The sequence below is a fragment of the Oncorhynchus mykiss genome, chromosome 12 (genome assembly GCF_057628025.1).
Source record: "Oncorhynchus mykiss isolate SJ-2025 chromosome 12, ASM5762802v1, whole genome shotgun sequence".
In the NCBI taxonomy this organism is placed as follows: Eukaryota; Metazoa; Chordata; class Actinopteri; order Salmoniformes; family Salmonidae; genus Oncorhynchus; species Oncorhynchus mykiss.
Window position 1 is genome coordinate 16539001 of NC_143033.1, and position 16051 is coordinate 16555051.

Here is a 16051-nt window from a genome sequence, read left to right on the forward strand (position 1 = left end):
TTTTCTGCTACAAGGAGTAGTGCCCCATTGCAGGATCCATGGATCGTGCCCAATGATCATCACTCCATCACTCTTTCTCCACCTCTGCCTCTTACATTGGTGGCAGCAGTGGGATGGCCTTTGAACGAGTTTACCGTTGGCATGGGCTTGGTTCAAATGGGAGGAAAGTTTGAGAGAGAGGGGTAATTCTGTAACATGGTGTATGTGAGAATACTACTGCCTATGCCCAGGATAGTGCTCTCACATTTGCACCACAGGATCCATAGATGCCCCTTACATTTCAATCTCTCTCCACACTAACCTGTTACATACATTATGCCATAGACATTGGTCAGTATAGGGGTATCTTCCAGTACTGAGCGATGGAGACCACCCCACCTAATTCATCTACAATGTAGCGGAAACACTGGAAATGGTAGGTCACTAAAATAATTAAAAACATTTGTATACAAGTTCAAAAAGTATATAAGCCGTCTGATATACAAAACTGCCCAAACATATGTAACTTCATATTGTTTATTTTTTTAAATACTGCAGTCCTTACCAAATCAATGTTAATGGTAACCATTTTAAGACAACATTTAATTATTTAATGTTTCCTTGAGCATATAAAAGGAATATCAAGTTAATGTCTGTAAAGCCTTAAGAGGCCTCTAATACTTCACTGTTTAACACAGATCACGTCCGTCATGTGGTGTCAGCCAACTATAGTGCATTTCTACAGAGAACCGCAGCAGTTCAATTCAACATTCCTACATGCATTATTATCCACACCATTCCTTTATTCTGAAGGCAAAAGCATGCTAAAATTCAATATACAGCCTTTTCTTTGTAGATTAAAAAAATCATTCCATAACACGGCATGTCAGTTAATGGGTTAATTAAGCAATAAGGCACGAGGGGGTGTGGTATATGGCCAATATACCACGGCTGAGGGCTGTTCTTATGCACGACACAACGCGCAGTGCCTGGATATAGCCCTTAGCCGTGGTATATTGGCCATATACCACAAACCCCCAAGGTTCCTTATTGCTATTATTAACTGGTTACCAATGTAATTACAGCAGTAAAAATAATGTTTTGTCATACCTGTGGTATACGGTCTGATATACCAATGTCAGCCAATCAGCATTCAGGGCTCGAACCACCCAGTTTATAATGAGAGATAAATATTTTCACTAAGATTACAGCCTCTTCAATTGCATATGACAGAGGTGGGATATTATCAAATAAAGCAGCAGCCTCAACCAATTTTTGGCACTGAATAGCTAAATCAAATCAAATTTTATCTATTCATCCATTTCCCTGCAAATGGTGTATTTGGCAATAAAAAAACTGGGGTGCCTTTTCAGTTGTACACAACATATTTTGTTATACAAAAGTGAAAAGTTCTTAATGCTAAAACAACTCTGCACTATGAAATAACCTTATGTTCCTTGAAAGTCAATTTGAATACAATCATTGTGCAAATAATTGATTTTAAAATGTTTCTAATCCATTTCTTAAGATATTAAATAGTTCTTACAAAGGGAGTGTAAAATCCAGTTAATAAGATACAATAATAAGGCATTCTCCTTAGAAGTTGTAATAAAGGTTACATTTATGACCGCCTGGAAAATGTGTCCAACCCGTTCACCAGATACTGTAGACTTACTCAACCAATATTGAAAATCAACCTAGATCCATTCTTCAGTCTATGTTCTGCCACCAAAGCAGCATGATGATTACCAGAACACATAATGACCTACTATCCTTATTCTGCCAATTGTTATGAATTAATTTACAAACTGGCAAATTAATACTGGGAACACTTGGAGGCCATTTTGCAGTTATAACATGGTATAATGGAAGCCATCCAATGAAGCTACTTGTGTGAGTTATGAAATGGGAATGTGCAGTAGTAAACTCTGATTTCACATGTACTTTAAATACTTGTAGGCATGTTGTTCCAATGTACCGAGTCAATATGGTTGTACATTGTTTAATAAATCAGTCACATGCAATAAAGCCAGGCAGAGTATCTCCAGTACAGAAGGTGAAACCACATAGCTCCTCTCAGCAATTTCACAGTCCAACAGGGTCACAACGACAGAGGAGCTCCACAGTTAGGATCCTTCCTGGATCTTTGACTGTGATTGGTCGTTCCGTGGCTGCTCCTCTTCTGCCTCTTTCTGATTGGCGGGGTTGTTGCAGTTGCTGTTCTTACTGTTGTCAGCATTGCCGTGACTGCTAGCGCTGCCCAATCGTGACGAAGCCACCACGGCCTTTACTGCAGCCTGTCAACGAACACACAAAACACAGTATATCATTCATTGACACGGTTTAGGATTCATGTGTAGGCCCACTCTGACTATGCTGATGAATCTAGGTATTATAGCAATCATGTAAACTCAGCAAAAAAAGAAACATCCCTTTTTCAGGACCCTGTCTTTCAAAGATAATTAGTAAAAATCCAAATAACTTCACAGATCTTCATTGTAAAGGGTTTAAACACTGCACCTGTGGAACGGTCGTTAAGACAAACAGGTTACTGACTGTAGGCATTAACGTCACAGTTATGAAAACTTAGGACACTAATGAGACCACATGTAACAACACCTGCACAGGATCGGTACATCCGAACATCACACCTGCAGGACAGGTACAGGATGGCAACAACAACTGCCCGAGTTACACCAGGAACGCACAATCCCTCCAACAGTGCTCCGACTGTCCACAATAGGCTGAGAGAGGCTGGGCTGAGGGCTTGTAAATTTAGGCCTGTAAGGCAGGTCCTCACCAGACATCACCGGCAACAACGTCACCTATGGGCACAAACCCACCGTCGCTGGACCAGACAGGACTGGCAAAAAGTTATCTTTACTGACGAGTTGCGGTTTTGTCTAACCAGGGGTGATGGTCAGATTCGTGTTGATCGTTGAAGGAGTGAGCGTTACACTGAGGCCTGTACTCTGGAGCAGGATCGATTTGGAGGTGTAGGGCCCGTCATGGTCTGGGGCGGTGTGTCACAGCATCATCGGACTGAGCTTGTTGCCATTGCAGGCAATCTCAACGCTGTGCATTACAGGGAAGACATCCTCCTCCCTTATGTGGTACCCTTCCTGCAGGCTCATCCTGACATGACCCTCCAGCATGACAATGCCACCAGCCATACTGCTCGTTCTGTGCGTGATTTCCTGCAAGACAGGAATGTCAATGTTCTGCCAAGGCCAGCGAAGAGCCCGGATCTCAATCCCATTGAGCACGTCTGGGACCTTTTGGATCGGAGGGTGAGGGCTAGGGCCATTCCCCCCAGAAATGTCCGGGAACTTGCAGGTGCCTTGGTGGAAGAGTGGGGTAACATCTCACAGCAAGAACGGGCAAATCTGGTGCAGTCCATGAGGAGGAGATGCACTGCATTACTTAATGCAGCTGGTGGCCACACCAGATACTGACTGTTACTTTTGATTTTGACCCCCCTCCCCCCCTTGGTTCAGGGACGCATTATTCAATTTCTGTTAGTCACATGTCTGTGGAACTTGTTCAGTTTATGTCTCAGTTGTTGAATCTTGTTATGTTCATACAAATATTTACACATGTTAAGTTTGCTGAAAATAAACGCAGTTGACAGCGAGAGGACGTTTCTTTTTTTGCTGAGTTTATGTTTGTCTATGCTTGCATTCAAAATACATTCAAAAGGATCTTGACACAACTACACAATCATGAGTTTAAAATGTCCTGTCATCAATAAATTAGACAAGGTACTACTTGCCCTCAATCACCGTACAAAATCCTATTGAGAAACGTTGTTTTGCATCTACCTTGAGTTTTCGGCGTGCATTGAACTCCTGCAGTTTCTTCTGAGCAGTGTCCATATGGGCTGAGTTAACTGCCTTCCCAGTCACCCAGGGGTGCTCCAGCGCTTGCAAGGTCGTCAGCCGTTTATTTGGATCCTGGACAATTAGCTTTCTCACCTACAGGACAGCAGTACGTAAGTAACTGGGTCACTGAGACTGAATTTATTATTTTCTTGGTTTCTGTCCACATAACAAGTCGGCCCAGTTCATAATGTGGAGATAAGTCAGAATGTACAGTAAGAGATGGATGATGGATGTCTTGTTTGCCCTGCATTTCTAGTTACCCTCCTTTTTTACATTATTTGATAATCAGATACACCAATATTTATTTTATTTAACTAGGCAAGTCAGTTAAGAACAAATTCTTATTTACTATGACTAGTCCAACGTTCTAACCACTAGGCTACCTGCCGCCCCCAACATGGACACACTCACACTGACATTTCACCTGGGAAACATTTCACCTGACCCAGTGGTACAATCACAGATGATCCATTATATTGACCGCTCTAACAATGAAAAGAAACGTCTTCAAAAATGGAAGGCAGTCAGGAGGAGGCAAGATCAAGTGGGACCATTCTAGCCAATGGCACAACTCTGATAGAAAGTGTTTTTTTCCCAAAGTTGCCGGGATGTCACGTCCTATTTATATCAGTAAACTCGTAAAAACCTAAGCATTACGAAACTTCTATTCGATCAAATAAGGCACTGCATCTCAGTGCTTAAGGCGTCACTACAGACACCCTGGTTCGAATCCAGGCTGTATCACAACCAGCCGTGATTGGGAGTCCCATAGGGTGGCGCACAATTGGCCCAGGGTCGTCCGGGTTAGGGTTTGGCCGGGCTAGGCAGTCATTGTAAATAAGACTTTGACTTGCCAAGTTAAATAAAGGTAACATTTTAAAAAACAAATACATTTAAATTCAACACTCATTAACCTCCATACAAAACTCATCTCTTGGTGAGCAAAAAAAGCACCACTTGCTGGAGAAGCCAGATTGTGGGTCCAGTTATTCAGCTTGTCACTTCCTGTCTTCTACAATGCAGCCAGCAGGTCTCCCACTGAACTAGGTTTTCATTCTCCACCAATTACTGATTTATCAATTATGCCTAAGTACCAGGGGAACATTTTTGCCAGCGTGACTGTGGTAACCTCAGGACCCCAGGGGTGTCTTAACTAAGAACCAAACAGAAACAAACGGAAGCAAGCGGAACAAAACTGGATGGGACCAACCTGAATTTGTCCAATAGAAACTCTAGTTTTCATTGAATAACATTTTGCAACAGACAAAAAGTTTTGCGACAGAATTGGCATCATGAATACACCCCTGGTAAAAGTCATTCAAACTCACCAGGTCCTTGGCGTTGAAGGACACATTGTCCCACCAGGGGGAGACAAACTCATATTCACAGTTGAGGATCCTCTTGAACATGTACTGGTCCCCTCTTTCATCGAAGAACGGTTCAAAGCCACATAGCCTTTCAGGGAGGATGAAATACGAGGCATACATCAACCACAGACAGCTCCTGTCTATTGATTCAATAGCTGGCTACAGTCTGACAGGATCTGATAGCCGCAGGGGCCTAAGCTACAACTCTATTAGAGGTGCAATCCTCCTTTCACTAAGGCTTTGTAGTCACACACTCTTATTTTCCCAGATTGATGTGCCTTTAAAATATGTTATTTTTACAGTTTAATATTCGTTAACTAGTAGGGAGTCTGTATACCAGCGATTCTTCTGAATGCTGTTGCTAGCAGTTACACTACCGTTTCCTGGTTTGCTGTATAATGGGGAACTCACAACCACATACTGAATCAAATATGTATACCAATCAGTATGTGAAAGAAACAAAATCACTCAGAAGCTATACAACAGGAATGCACCAACACCCTTGGTTCAGAAACCAAAATGGCCGAAAAATACAACATAAAAAGGGTCTGCAATTCCTCAAAGAAAGAACACAAAAATTATTGATGTATTCTTTTTTGCTGCTAACAAATGAACAAAACTGTTGTGTGTAAAAATAACCGATGTCTTTTAATGATGTGATTCAGGGTTCAAGTAAACTTTTGAGGGGCTGGTATCCCTTACAAGATATATGTGATAACTCCCACCGACCACACGTCAACCTCAGGTCCATAAGCACTTCCTCGCAGAATCTCTGGGGCTGGAGGGAGGGGAGGAAGGATAGATAGGGGGGAGATGAGAACAGGATGGAGGGTGGGAGGGAGGGAGGGGCAGCACAAGGGGGAAGGAGAGAGACAGTGGTGAAAACAGAGTAGGGAATTCTTACTCAGTAATTATTTATCCAAGGAAAAATGTACTATGTAGTATGTGGATAAACATTAAACAATATACACCCTGTCCTCATTGTAAACTTCTCTGCTCAAATCTTGGCAAGTTAAGCATGCAACCAAAACAAGAAACATCTGCTTGGTCTGAAATGGCAATCTCTAATCCTGTAGCTAGCAAATATTATGTTCCAAGTGAATGAAAAAGCCTCACAGTAATGGGTTACAACTTACCACAGTATCCTGGTGTACCACAAACAGTCTTCATTGTGACCTGATCATCAATGACCTTCGACAGACCAAAATCAGCTGCAAAATGAAAGAGACAGAGCTATATTAAAAATTATGCCTCTTTCTGGAAGTCCTAATATCTGGTATTTAGAATAAAATAGTAGAATAGAATACCGGTAGAATAGAAAATAGTAATAGATCATTCCAATAGAACATAATCGTTGGCATAGATTTCCTAACTATGTCTGATCAAGTCAGTTCTGTCTCTGATAGCACAACAGAGTCAATGGATGTTCTTTGGGATAATCGTAGTGAATCCCACAGGGTATTGAGTAAACCCACCAACCTATTTTGAGGGGAGCATCTGGTGCTGCGGTAGCGTATAGGAGGTTCTCAGGTTTCAGGTCTCGGTGCACCACGCCGTTCTCATGCAGGTACTGGATAAAGACAAAGACACAAGGCAACACCATAGCACCCAGGTGGCTGTATATGACTCCTACACACATCTTGTGCTATTGATTTGTCTGCTGGTGTGTATGGAGCTGGACTGTTTGAGGATTTTGGGATTCAGCACCGCCGAATGAATCGGTGCCCGCTCCCACAATTCATTTTCTACAGAGAACCATAATATTCCTGCTTTATAGTGCACTGTTGAAAATGGTCTATGGATAAACAAAATGCAAAGTTGAATTATCTTATCATTGCCAATTCTGAGCTGTGTATTACACTGTGTGTGTGTGTGTGTGTGTGTGTGTGTGTGTGTGTGTGTGTGTGTGTCAGTCACCAGATGCCAACCCAATTGAACACTGCTGGAGCAACACCTGAGTAAGCGTTTTCCACCACCAACAATTTGTTTTGGTGGAAGAATAAAGTCGAATCGCTCCAATAGAGTTCCAGAGACTTGTAGAATCTATGCCAAGCTATCTATGCCAAGCTATCTATTGAAGCTCTTCTGGCAGCTAACACCCTATTAACACACTTTATGTTGGAGTTTCCTTTATTTTGGCAGTTTCCTGTACACTGTGCTATGATACTGTGTTCTGGACATACGCATGATTTAAAGTGTGTTTTAAACTATTCTTGGGTTTAGCGAGTACATTCACCAGTGTTAACACAGTAACTCATCAAACAAGGCAATGTGGGACATAAAAGTCTACACAATTACAGAAAACAGCAGCACAAGGCAGCTAGCTTGATAAGCTGCCCATTGAAAAGACGAGGTGGGATTCAAGTGAGGGAAAGCAATATGTTCAAAGACTTTGTAGTGTCATGGATAAGGTATAGAGTATAGAGACCTACTCTACAGCTCACTGTCTTGATAATGACATCTGTTTGTAAAGCAACCTATTGTATAACTTATCTTCTGCACACTGTGGGTGGGTTAGTGGTTATGCAAATCCCTAGTTTCTTATGTAACATTAAGCTGTTAAAGAACCACATTCCATTCCACTGGAATGAAAATGCTAAGCATCAAGGTTAGTACGGAATGAGCTATCCTTATTATGCAACAAAACAGTCATATTTTCTCATTGGGAATGGCTAGGTTGAATAGACCTCGTTCACAGTGAATGAAGGCATCATTTTCTCCCCACACTATGTATTGTGACAACCCCTCGGTGTAATGGCTCTGTGATGTCAGAGGGGAGTTCTCCTCTCCTGCACAAAGCTCTATGGAGCTGACACAGATAAGGTGTCCTCTCTCATCTGACAAGTATAGTGTGGGATGGAGGGATGAAGAGAAGGCAGGAGGGAATACAGTAGCCCCCACCACACACACACATACCACCACAGATATCTCAGGTCTCCCACGGCTGCCATAGCACCACTCAAAATAAGATTTTCTGGCCAATAGGCCAACGACACAGCTCGGTGTTCTCATTGACAGTGGATCTCTTCTGCCAGAGAAAGTAAAGTACATGAGAGGTGGGCGAGGCGATGTATTTGGCCAGTGAGGAAAATATTACCTCTCAATCTTAAATCTCAACATCAAGAACCTTACCTAGCCTAATACCGCCTTTTACAGTAAACAACTTAACAAATCTAAAACGTGGTTCCAGATTCTCTGTGTTCAAAATAATAAACACATTGGGATACTAAGATAACACCAAATGAGAAGCCTATAATAAAGGACTCAAATCTGTCACTAACGGAGTGGGGATTTGAGTGTAGACGTGCCAGTGAGATTGGCCGGACATGAGGCGACCAAGATGCTCCACTGGGACGTTAGCTAGATATCCAGATGGCTTTGATCATGTAACAGACAGACTGCAGAACCTCTCCACCGTTTCCGAAGTGGCCGTGTACACTGTAAATACATCACTCCCAATCAACACGGAACAGAGACTTCCTCGACGCTTGCTCAACAAGACAAGGAAACTTAAAAAAGATCTGGAGGCTTCAGAAATCCAGTTTTTTTTCTCCTCAGTCAGCTCGTTGGGAAACCAGCAGCTGTTTCAGACTGCCTTTTCAAACAAGCCCTGAACTGATTTCAATAGACCGCTGTGTTGCAAACTGCCGCACGGGGCGATGTGTGGAGAGTTGGTGACTGAACAAGGGGGACTTCTTATAGAAATCCTTTGTTTACATGTTGCTTATAAGTGCATTTCACACTACTTTTGGATTATAATTGGATTTTAAGGCTCATGAATGTCCTGCTTAATAGAATGTTTGTGTTATCATCCCAAATCAACTGCATTATACTTTAAAAACACTTACAACTTCAACCAGTAAAATGGCTCTTTGGCTAGCCTATATCAATGAGCTAAGTTGTAGCATTCTAGCTAACAACTGCTGCATCCAATATAATCTTAGCAACTGTTCAAGCAAGAATCAAAACATCATTGTAAGCCTATGAGAACCCAAAACATGTATTCTGTTTAGAAGTAATAAAAACACATCTAGGCTATGTTGGAATGGGCACAGTTGGCGATGGATTTGTTACTGCCGCGCGCATGTGTGCGTGACGTCATTGTGTCGTGTACTGGAAAATCGTACCTTTATTTAACTAGACAAGTTTGTAAATAAGAAGTTGTTCTTAACTATGACAGCCTTCCGGGGAACTGTGGGTTAACTGCCTTGTTCAGTGGCAGAACGACAGATTTTTACCTTGTCAGCTCAGGGATTCGATCCAGTAACCTGGAAAGGGGTCTAGGTGTTAAAAAATCACTGTTTAACTATTTAATCTCCTTAGCAACAGCAATCAAACAGAGGATCATGGAATACACTAACATGGGAATGCCTGTTCAACAGGACTCCTAACATGACGAAGAAGACATATGCCTTGGTGCATGTTGATGAGATGTCAAAGATAGCTATGGTTATGTGATGACTCAATGAAATCCAGCATACTTGATCCATTTACACTGTTGGTCCAACAATGCTGGTTCAAATTATAGTAAATGTAGGATTTGATTATGGAAAAAGTATTCTATTGGTGCCATTTTGTTCTGTAAAATGTATAGACAAGGGGACAGGCTGAGTGAATGTGTGATGGTGCCGCCCAGCTATGCAGGTCAAAAGCATTACAGTATGTCAAGAGTTTGCAAGACATTTATTAGCCTACTTTCTGACAGGTGTCAGAGAAAGGAAGTCAACTTACTGCAACAGCTTCTAATACTTGAATGACAGCATCAGCAGCATCCCGCTCAGTGTAAAAGCCCTTCTCCACAACCCTGAGAGAAAAATGTGTTGTGATTGTTGCAACAGAGGAATGGTACAGAGTGTGTGTGGGTGCGTGTGACCATTAAGGCAGTTAACTAACCTTTCAAATAGCTCTCCTCCAGTCACAAGCTCCAAGACCAGACTGATCTCTGAAGGGGTCTCAAAGATCTCTTTTAGTTTGATCTGAAAGAAATAAAACAAAAGACATCAATTTAGCATCAATAAAAAACATAATAACAATCGTTAATTCTATGCAAGGACAGCACCAAAGTGTGTAGAACCCTTACAATGTTTGGGTGAGAGAGTCGAAGTAGAACACCTATCTCTGTCCTAACTATCTTCTTATCCACCTGCAGAAAAAAAACAGAAGTGGGTTAAGGAAGAAACATGTACCTGTTGTACTCTGGGTAAAAATATTACACTAAGAATATGATGAACATCCAGTAAGAACTCACTGTTTTCTTCAGTGTTTTCACTGCGTACGGCTTCAGTGTTCCCTTCTGTCGACATCTGCACACCACCGACGTCGCTCCCCTAAATGCAGAGGGAATACACAGTTAAGCTACAAGAACAACTGTCAAGTGGGTAGGGAGTAGCAACACATTGTGCACAACGCCCAAGATACTAACTCCTGGGAAATGGTGAATAGGCTTTGATGTAGTTCTTCTGTACTTCCATTATGGCTGGGTAGCCTACAGTGGCTACAATCTTAGAAAAAAAAGAGTTCCAAAAGGGTTCTTTGGCTGTCCCCATAGCAGAACCATTTTTGGTTCAAGGTAAAACCCTTTTGGGTTCCATGTAGAACTATCTGTGGAAAGGGTTCCACGTGGAACTGAAAAGGGTTGTACCTGGAACCAAAAATAGTTTTTCCAAGGGTTCTCCTATGGACAGCCGAAAAACCCGTTTAGGTTGTTTGAATTGTACTTCCATTATGGCTGGTTAGTACAATTGTCCAAAATAAACTAGGCAAATTCCAACACAATCCCATAGACCTATGCAGTACAACAGTAGTAGGCAGACATGGAGATTAGGCCTATATTCCTTCAGGTTTAAATATTGTCATGTGTTCAGTTGAAATGGGTCAGCAGTTCGTTCACCTTAGCCACTAGCTCTGGGAAATGAAAATCCCTGGGCCTCTCAGAGTAGGAGTGCCGATCTGGGATCTTTTTGGCCTTTTAGATCATAATGAATATGATTATATGGACAGGGGGGACCTGATCCTAGATAAGCACTCCAACCCTAAGACAAAGCTAACTAAGATCTACTTTAAATGTATTTAAACATAGTAGTTGTACAAGTAGTACTGTTAATTCTGAATATAATTCCCCTTTGCACATATCATATTTTACAGGTACAACCTGTAAAGTGCCAGAGGAGTTGATAATGAGAGTTTAAAGACAAGATTCCTTTAATGGGTCCAAGAATGCAAGAGGAATACACACTGTCCTGCAGTATGGATGTATATAAAAAGGTAGGCTAAATTCCAACGTGCAAATACATCTAATTTGGCTGCACAGCTTACAATTAGCAGGGAGAGGGAAGAGGCAGAAAGTGAGAGAGTGAGAGATAGGCAGCTTTTGTTTTCAGAGGAAAGCATCTGGGCTCTCAGGTGTCCAGACCCCAATATTCACCATTACTACAGAACACTCTCTCCCCCTCTCTCACACCTCCACTCTGCCTCTCCCTCTCCCACACATTCACTCTCTCTCCTTCTCCTGCCTCTCTCCCACACATTCTCTCTCTACTTCAATATACAGTGCATTCAGAAAGTATTCAGACCTCTGCCCTTTTCCCACATTTTGTTACTTTACAGCCTGGTTCTAAAATAGATGAAAGAAAATCTACACACCATAATGACAAAGCGAAAACAGGGTTTTGGAAATGTTTAAAAAAGTGTTAAAAATAAAAAACTGAAATACCTTATTTACATAAGAATTCAGATCCTTTGCTATGAGAATGGAAATTGAGCTCAGATACATCCTGTTTCCATTGATCATCCTTGAGATGTTTCTACAACCTGATTGGAGTCCACCTGTGGTAAATTCAATTGATTAGACATGATTTGGAAAGGCACACACCTGTCTATATAAGGTCCCATAGTTGACAGTGCATGTCAGAGCAAAAACTAAGCCTTGAGGTCGAAGGAATTGTCCGTAGAGCTCCGAGACATAATTGTGTAGATGAACAGATCCGGGAAAGGGTACAAAAACATTTCTTCAGCATTGAAGGTCCCCAAGAACACAGTGGCCTCCATTATTCTTAAATGGAAGAAGCCTTCATCATTCTTAAATGGTTGTCCTTCCTTCCTGAAGGACAACCATCTCTGCAGCACTCCACCAATCAGGCCTTTATGGTAGTGTGGCCAGACGGAAGTCTCTCCTCAGTAAAAGGCACATGGCAGCCCACATGGAGTTTGCCAAAAGGCACCTAAAGGACTCTCAGACCATGAGAAACAAGATTCTCTGGTCAGATGAAACCAAGATTGAACTGTTTGGCCTGAATGCCAAGCGTCACATCTGGAGGAAACCTGTGACCATCCCTACAGTGAAGCATGGTGGTGGCAGAATCATGCTGTGGGGATGTTTTTTAGTGGCAGGGACTGGGAGACGAGTCAGGGTTGAGGAAAAGATGAACAGAGTAAAGTACAGAGACCCTTTATGAAAACCTGCTCCAGTGTTCAGAACCTCAGACTGGGGTGAAGGTTCAACTTCCAACAGGACAACGACCTTAAGCACACAGCCAAGACAACGCAGGAGTGTCTTCAGGACAAGTCTCTGAATGTCCTTGAGTGGCCCAGCCAGAGTGTGGACTTGAACCCGATCGAACATCTCTGGAGAAACCTGACAATAGCTGTGCAGCGACGCTCCCCATCCAACCTGACAGAGCTTGAGAGAATCTGCAGAGAAGAATGGAAAAAACTCCCCAAATACAGTTGTGCCAAGCTTGTAGCGTCATACACAAGAATACTCAATGCTGTAATCGCTGCCGAAGGTGCTTCAACAAAGTACTGAGTAAAGGTTCTGAATACTTATGTAAATGTGATATTTCTTTATTTTTTATAAATTTGCTACATTTTCGAAAAAACAGCTTTTGCTTTGTCATTATGGGGCATTGTTCCACACCTTCTTTCTCTCTGTCTCTCTCTTCTCTTGTCTCTCTCAGCCAGTGGGGAATACCATCACGGCTGGTCCATGTGAACAGACATAAGGCAGGCATGACAGCCAGATCACAGCTTCAATCCAAGCAAAACATCCAAGAGTCTGAGGAGAAAAGCTAGACTTGGACTGTACTCTGTCATTGTGCAATGGAGCTCAGGGGCATAAGCTAGGCCTATCTGAGCAAATGACGCAAATCAAATAAACAATAATTGCGAAATATCATCAAATTGTTATCAGGCTGACTAGATGACGTCATCCTAGCGTACCATCCTCCCTCCTAGGATCCCTCCCTGAAACGTCTACAGTCCCTCATTTTGTTAAATCATTCAATGTTAATGTCGTACAGAACAGAGGGATCTATATTCATGTGTTTGCCCTGATTGTACCACTCCTTCCAAAAAAAAAGAACATTGAAATCTGATTTGACCTGAACAAAGGGACGTCTTGTGTTTTCATGCTTCTACACCTGCATTGCTTGCTGTTTGGGGTTTTAGGCTGGGTTTCTGTACAGCACTCTGAGATATCAGCTGATGTACGAAGGGCTATATAAATACATTTGATTATTGTATTATCATATCCTCCATTTTCCTTATATTATCGTCCGACAAAATATGTCTAAATGTCTGAGTCAGTTCTTGAATAAACAACCCATTTATTCCATTCATTTACTCATTCATTTTCATCAATGCATGCCTTAATCCACTTTATAAATCCACCTCCTAATTCAACTTCTTCCTGTATTGTTTCGGTCATCCTTATTTCATGATTTATTTAACATTGTGTTGAACCTTAGCAGATAAAAGCATTATTTCATCCTGAAGTCATTGTACAGACAGCAGATGAGTGAAGATGCTGGTTCGTTTAGCTTGGAAAGATGACACCCTGAGAATGAAGTTTTTTGTTGCTGTCAGTTCTAGTGCTAAGATGTACAGAGACTGGCAACAGAGATCTACACATCCAGTAAACTGAACAGAGATCTACATATCCACTAAACTGGACAGAGATCTACACATCCAGTAAACTGAACAGAGATCTACACATCCACTAAACTGGACAGAGATCTACACATCCAGTAAACTGGACAGAGATTTACATATCCACTAAACTGGACAGAGATCTACATATCCACTAAACTGGACAGAGATCTACATATCCACTAAACTGGACAGAGATCTACATATCCACTAAACTGGACAGAGATCTACATATCCACTAAACTGGACAGAGATCTACACATCCACTAAACTGGACAGAGATCTACATATCCACTAAACTGGACAGAGATCTACATATCCACTAAACTGGACAGAGATCTACATATCCACTAAACTGGACAGAGATCTACATATCCACTAAACTGGACAGAGATCTACATATCCACTAAACTGGACAGAGATCTACATATCCACTAAACTGGACAGAGATCTACATATCCACTAAACTGGACAGAGATCTACATATCCACTAAACTGGACAGAGATCTACACATCCAGTAAACTGGACAGAGATCTACATATCCACTAAACTGGACAGAGATCTACACATCCAGTAAACTGGACAGAGATCTACATATCCACTAAACTGGACAGAGATCTACACATCCAGTAAACTGGACAGAGATCTACATATCCACTAAACTGAACAGAGATCTACACATCCAGTAAACTGGACAGAGATCTACACATCCAGTAAACTGAACAGAGATCTACATATCCGGTAAACTGAACAGAGATCTACATATCCACTAAACTGGAAAGAGATCTACACATCCAATTGACTCAAATGGTGTCAATTAGCCTATCAGAAGCTTCTAAAGCCATGACATTCTGGAATTTTCCAAGTTGTTTAAAGGCACAGTCAATTTAGTGTATGTAAACTTCTGACCCACTGGAATTGTGATACAGTGACTAAAACGTGAAATAATCTGTCTGTAAACAATAGTTGGAAAAATTACCTGTGTCATGCACAAAGTAGATGTCCTAACCGACTTGCCAAAACTATAGTTTGTTAACAAGACGTTTTAATGATAGCGTTTTAATGACTCCAACCTAAGTGTATGTAAACTTCCGACTTCCACTGTAACTATCAGATTGTTCTTCTACATCATGGCCAGCGAGCTCCATCCCAGATCAGTGATGAGTTCCAGTAATCGACTAATGGATCATATTCATCATTCTGGAATGGCCATATCCATCCACAGTACCAAGATAACATCAGAATGGTTTATTGGGGGGAAATCTGCAAAAGTAAATCACACTGAAAGTAGGACATTTAGTAGCAATGAACAAGACAAACTCATATAGCTAATCCCATAAACAAATTTATACAGCAAATCCAATAAACAAGCTCAAATAGCTAATCCCATAAACAAAGTCATATAGCTAATCCCATAAACAAGTTTATATAGCTAAACCCATCAACAAACTCCAATTGCTAATCCCATGAACTCAAAATGCAACACTACTTTAGGTGGGACAATATTGCATTTAGGAGGGAATAAAACAAAACCCGACCCTAAGCAAAAGCAGTGACATTGATACATTGTGGGAGGCAACAAGTATGCCAAGGGAGACTAAATAAAAGTGGGCTCAATTGTTTGAAATGTGAATGTTTGTCATACTCCTTTATTTTAAGGCATCTTAATTTAATTCTCTACAAAAATCTTAATATGGTACAAATTAGATGAGTTAAGATAAAAACTGTCTATGAAGAGGATGACACAGACAAGAGGATTTTTATTTATTTAACCTTTAGTTAACTACGCACTAGGATAATAATAATAAAGCATCTGCAATCTGAATGGCATTATACAATCCCCCTGGAAACCACACTGACCTCACCCTCTTCAGTTAATAAGTGACAGGCAGAATCCA

At 41.4% G+C, this 16051-nt stretch overlaps 1 protein-coding gene across 1 annotated transcript in view; it reads right to left on the reverse strand.

Annotated features, from left to right (window-relative positions):
• Positions 1-502: 502 nt before the first annotated feature.
• LOC110537048 (calcium/calmodulin-dependent protein kinase type IV) overlaps positions 503-16051 on the reverse strand; it is a 35097-nt gene continuing 19548 nt past the window's right edge. The window contains exons 2-11 of the mRNA XM_021622763.3: positions 10476-10554; positions 10308-10370; positions 10121-10203; positions 9959-10031; positions 6707-6797; positions 6364-6438; positions 5930-6005; positions 5189-5315; positions 3801-3953; positions 503-2276 (exon numbers count right to left, since the gene is read on the reverse strand). Coding sequence (XP_021478438.1) covers positions 2106-2276; positions 3801-3953; positions 5189-5315; positions 5930-6005; positions 6364-6438; positions 6707-6797; positions 9959-10031; positions 10121-10203; positions 10308-10370; positions 10476-10554 — 991 coding nt within the window. The 3' untranslated portion in view covers positions 503-2105. The remainder of the gene's footprint in view (positions 2277-3800; positions 3954-5188; positions 5316-5929; positions 6006-6363; positions 6439-6706; positions 6798-9958; positions 10032-10120; positions 10204-10307; positions 10371-10475; positions 10555-16051) is intronic.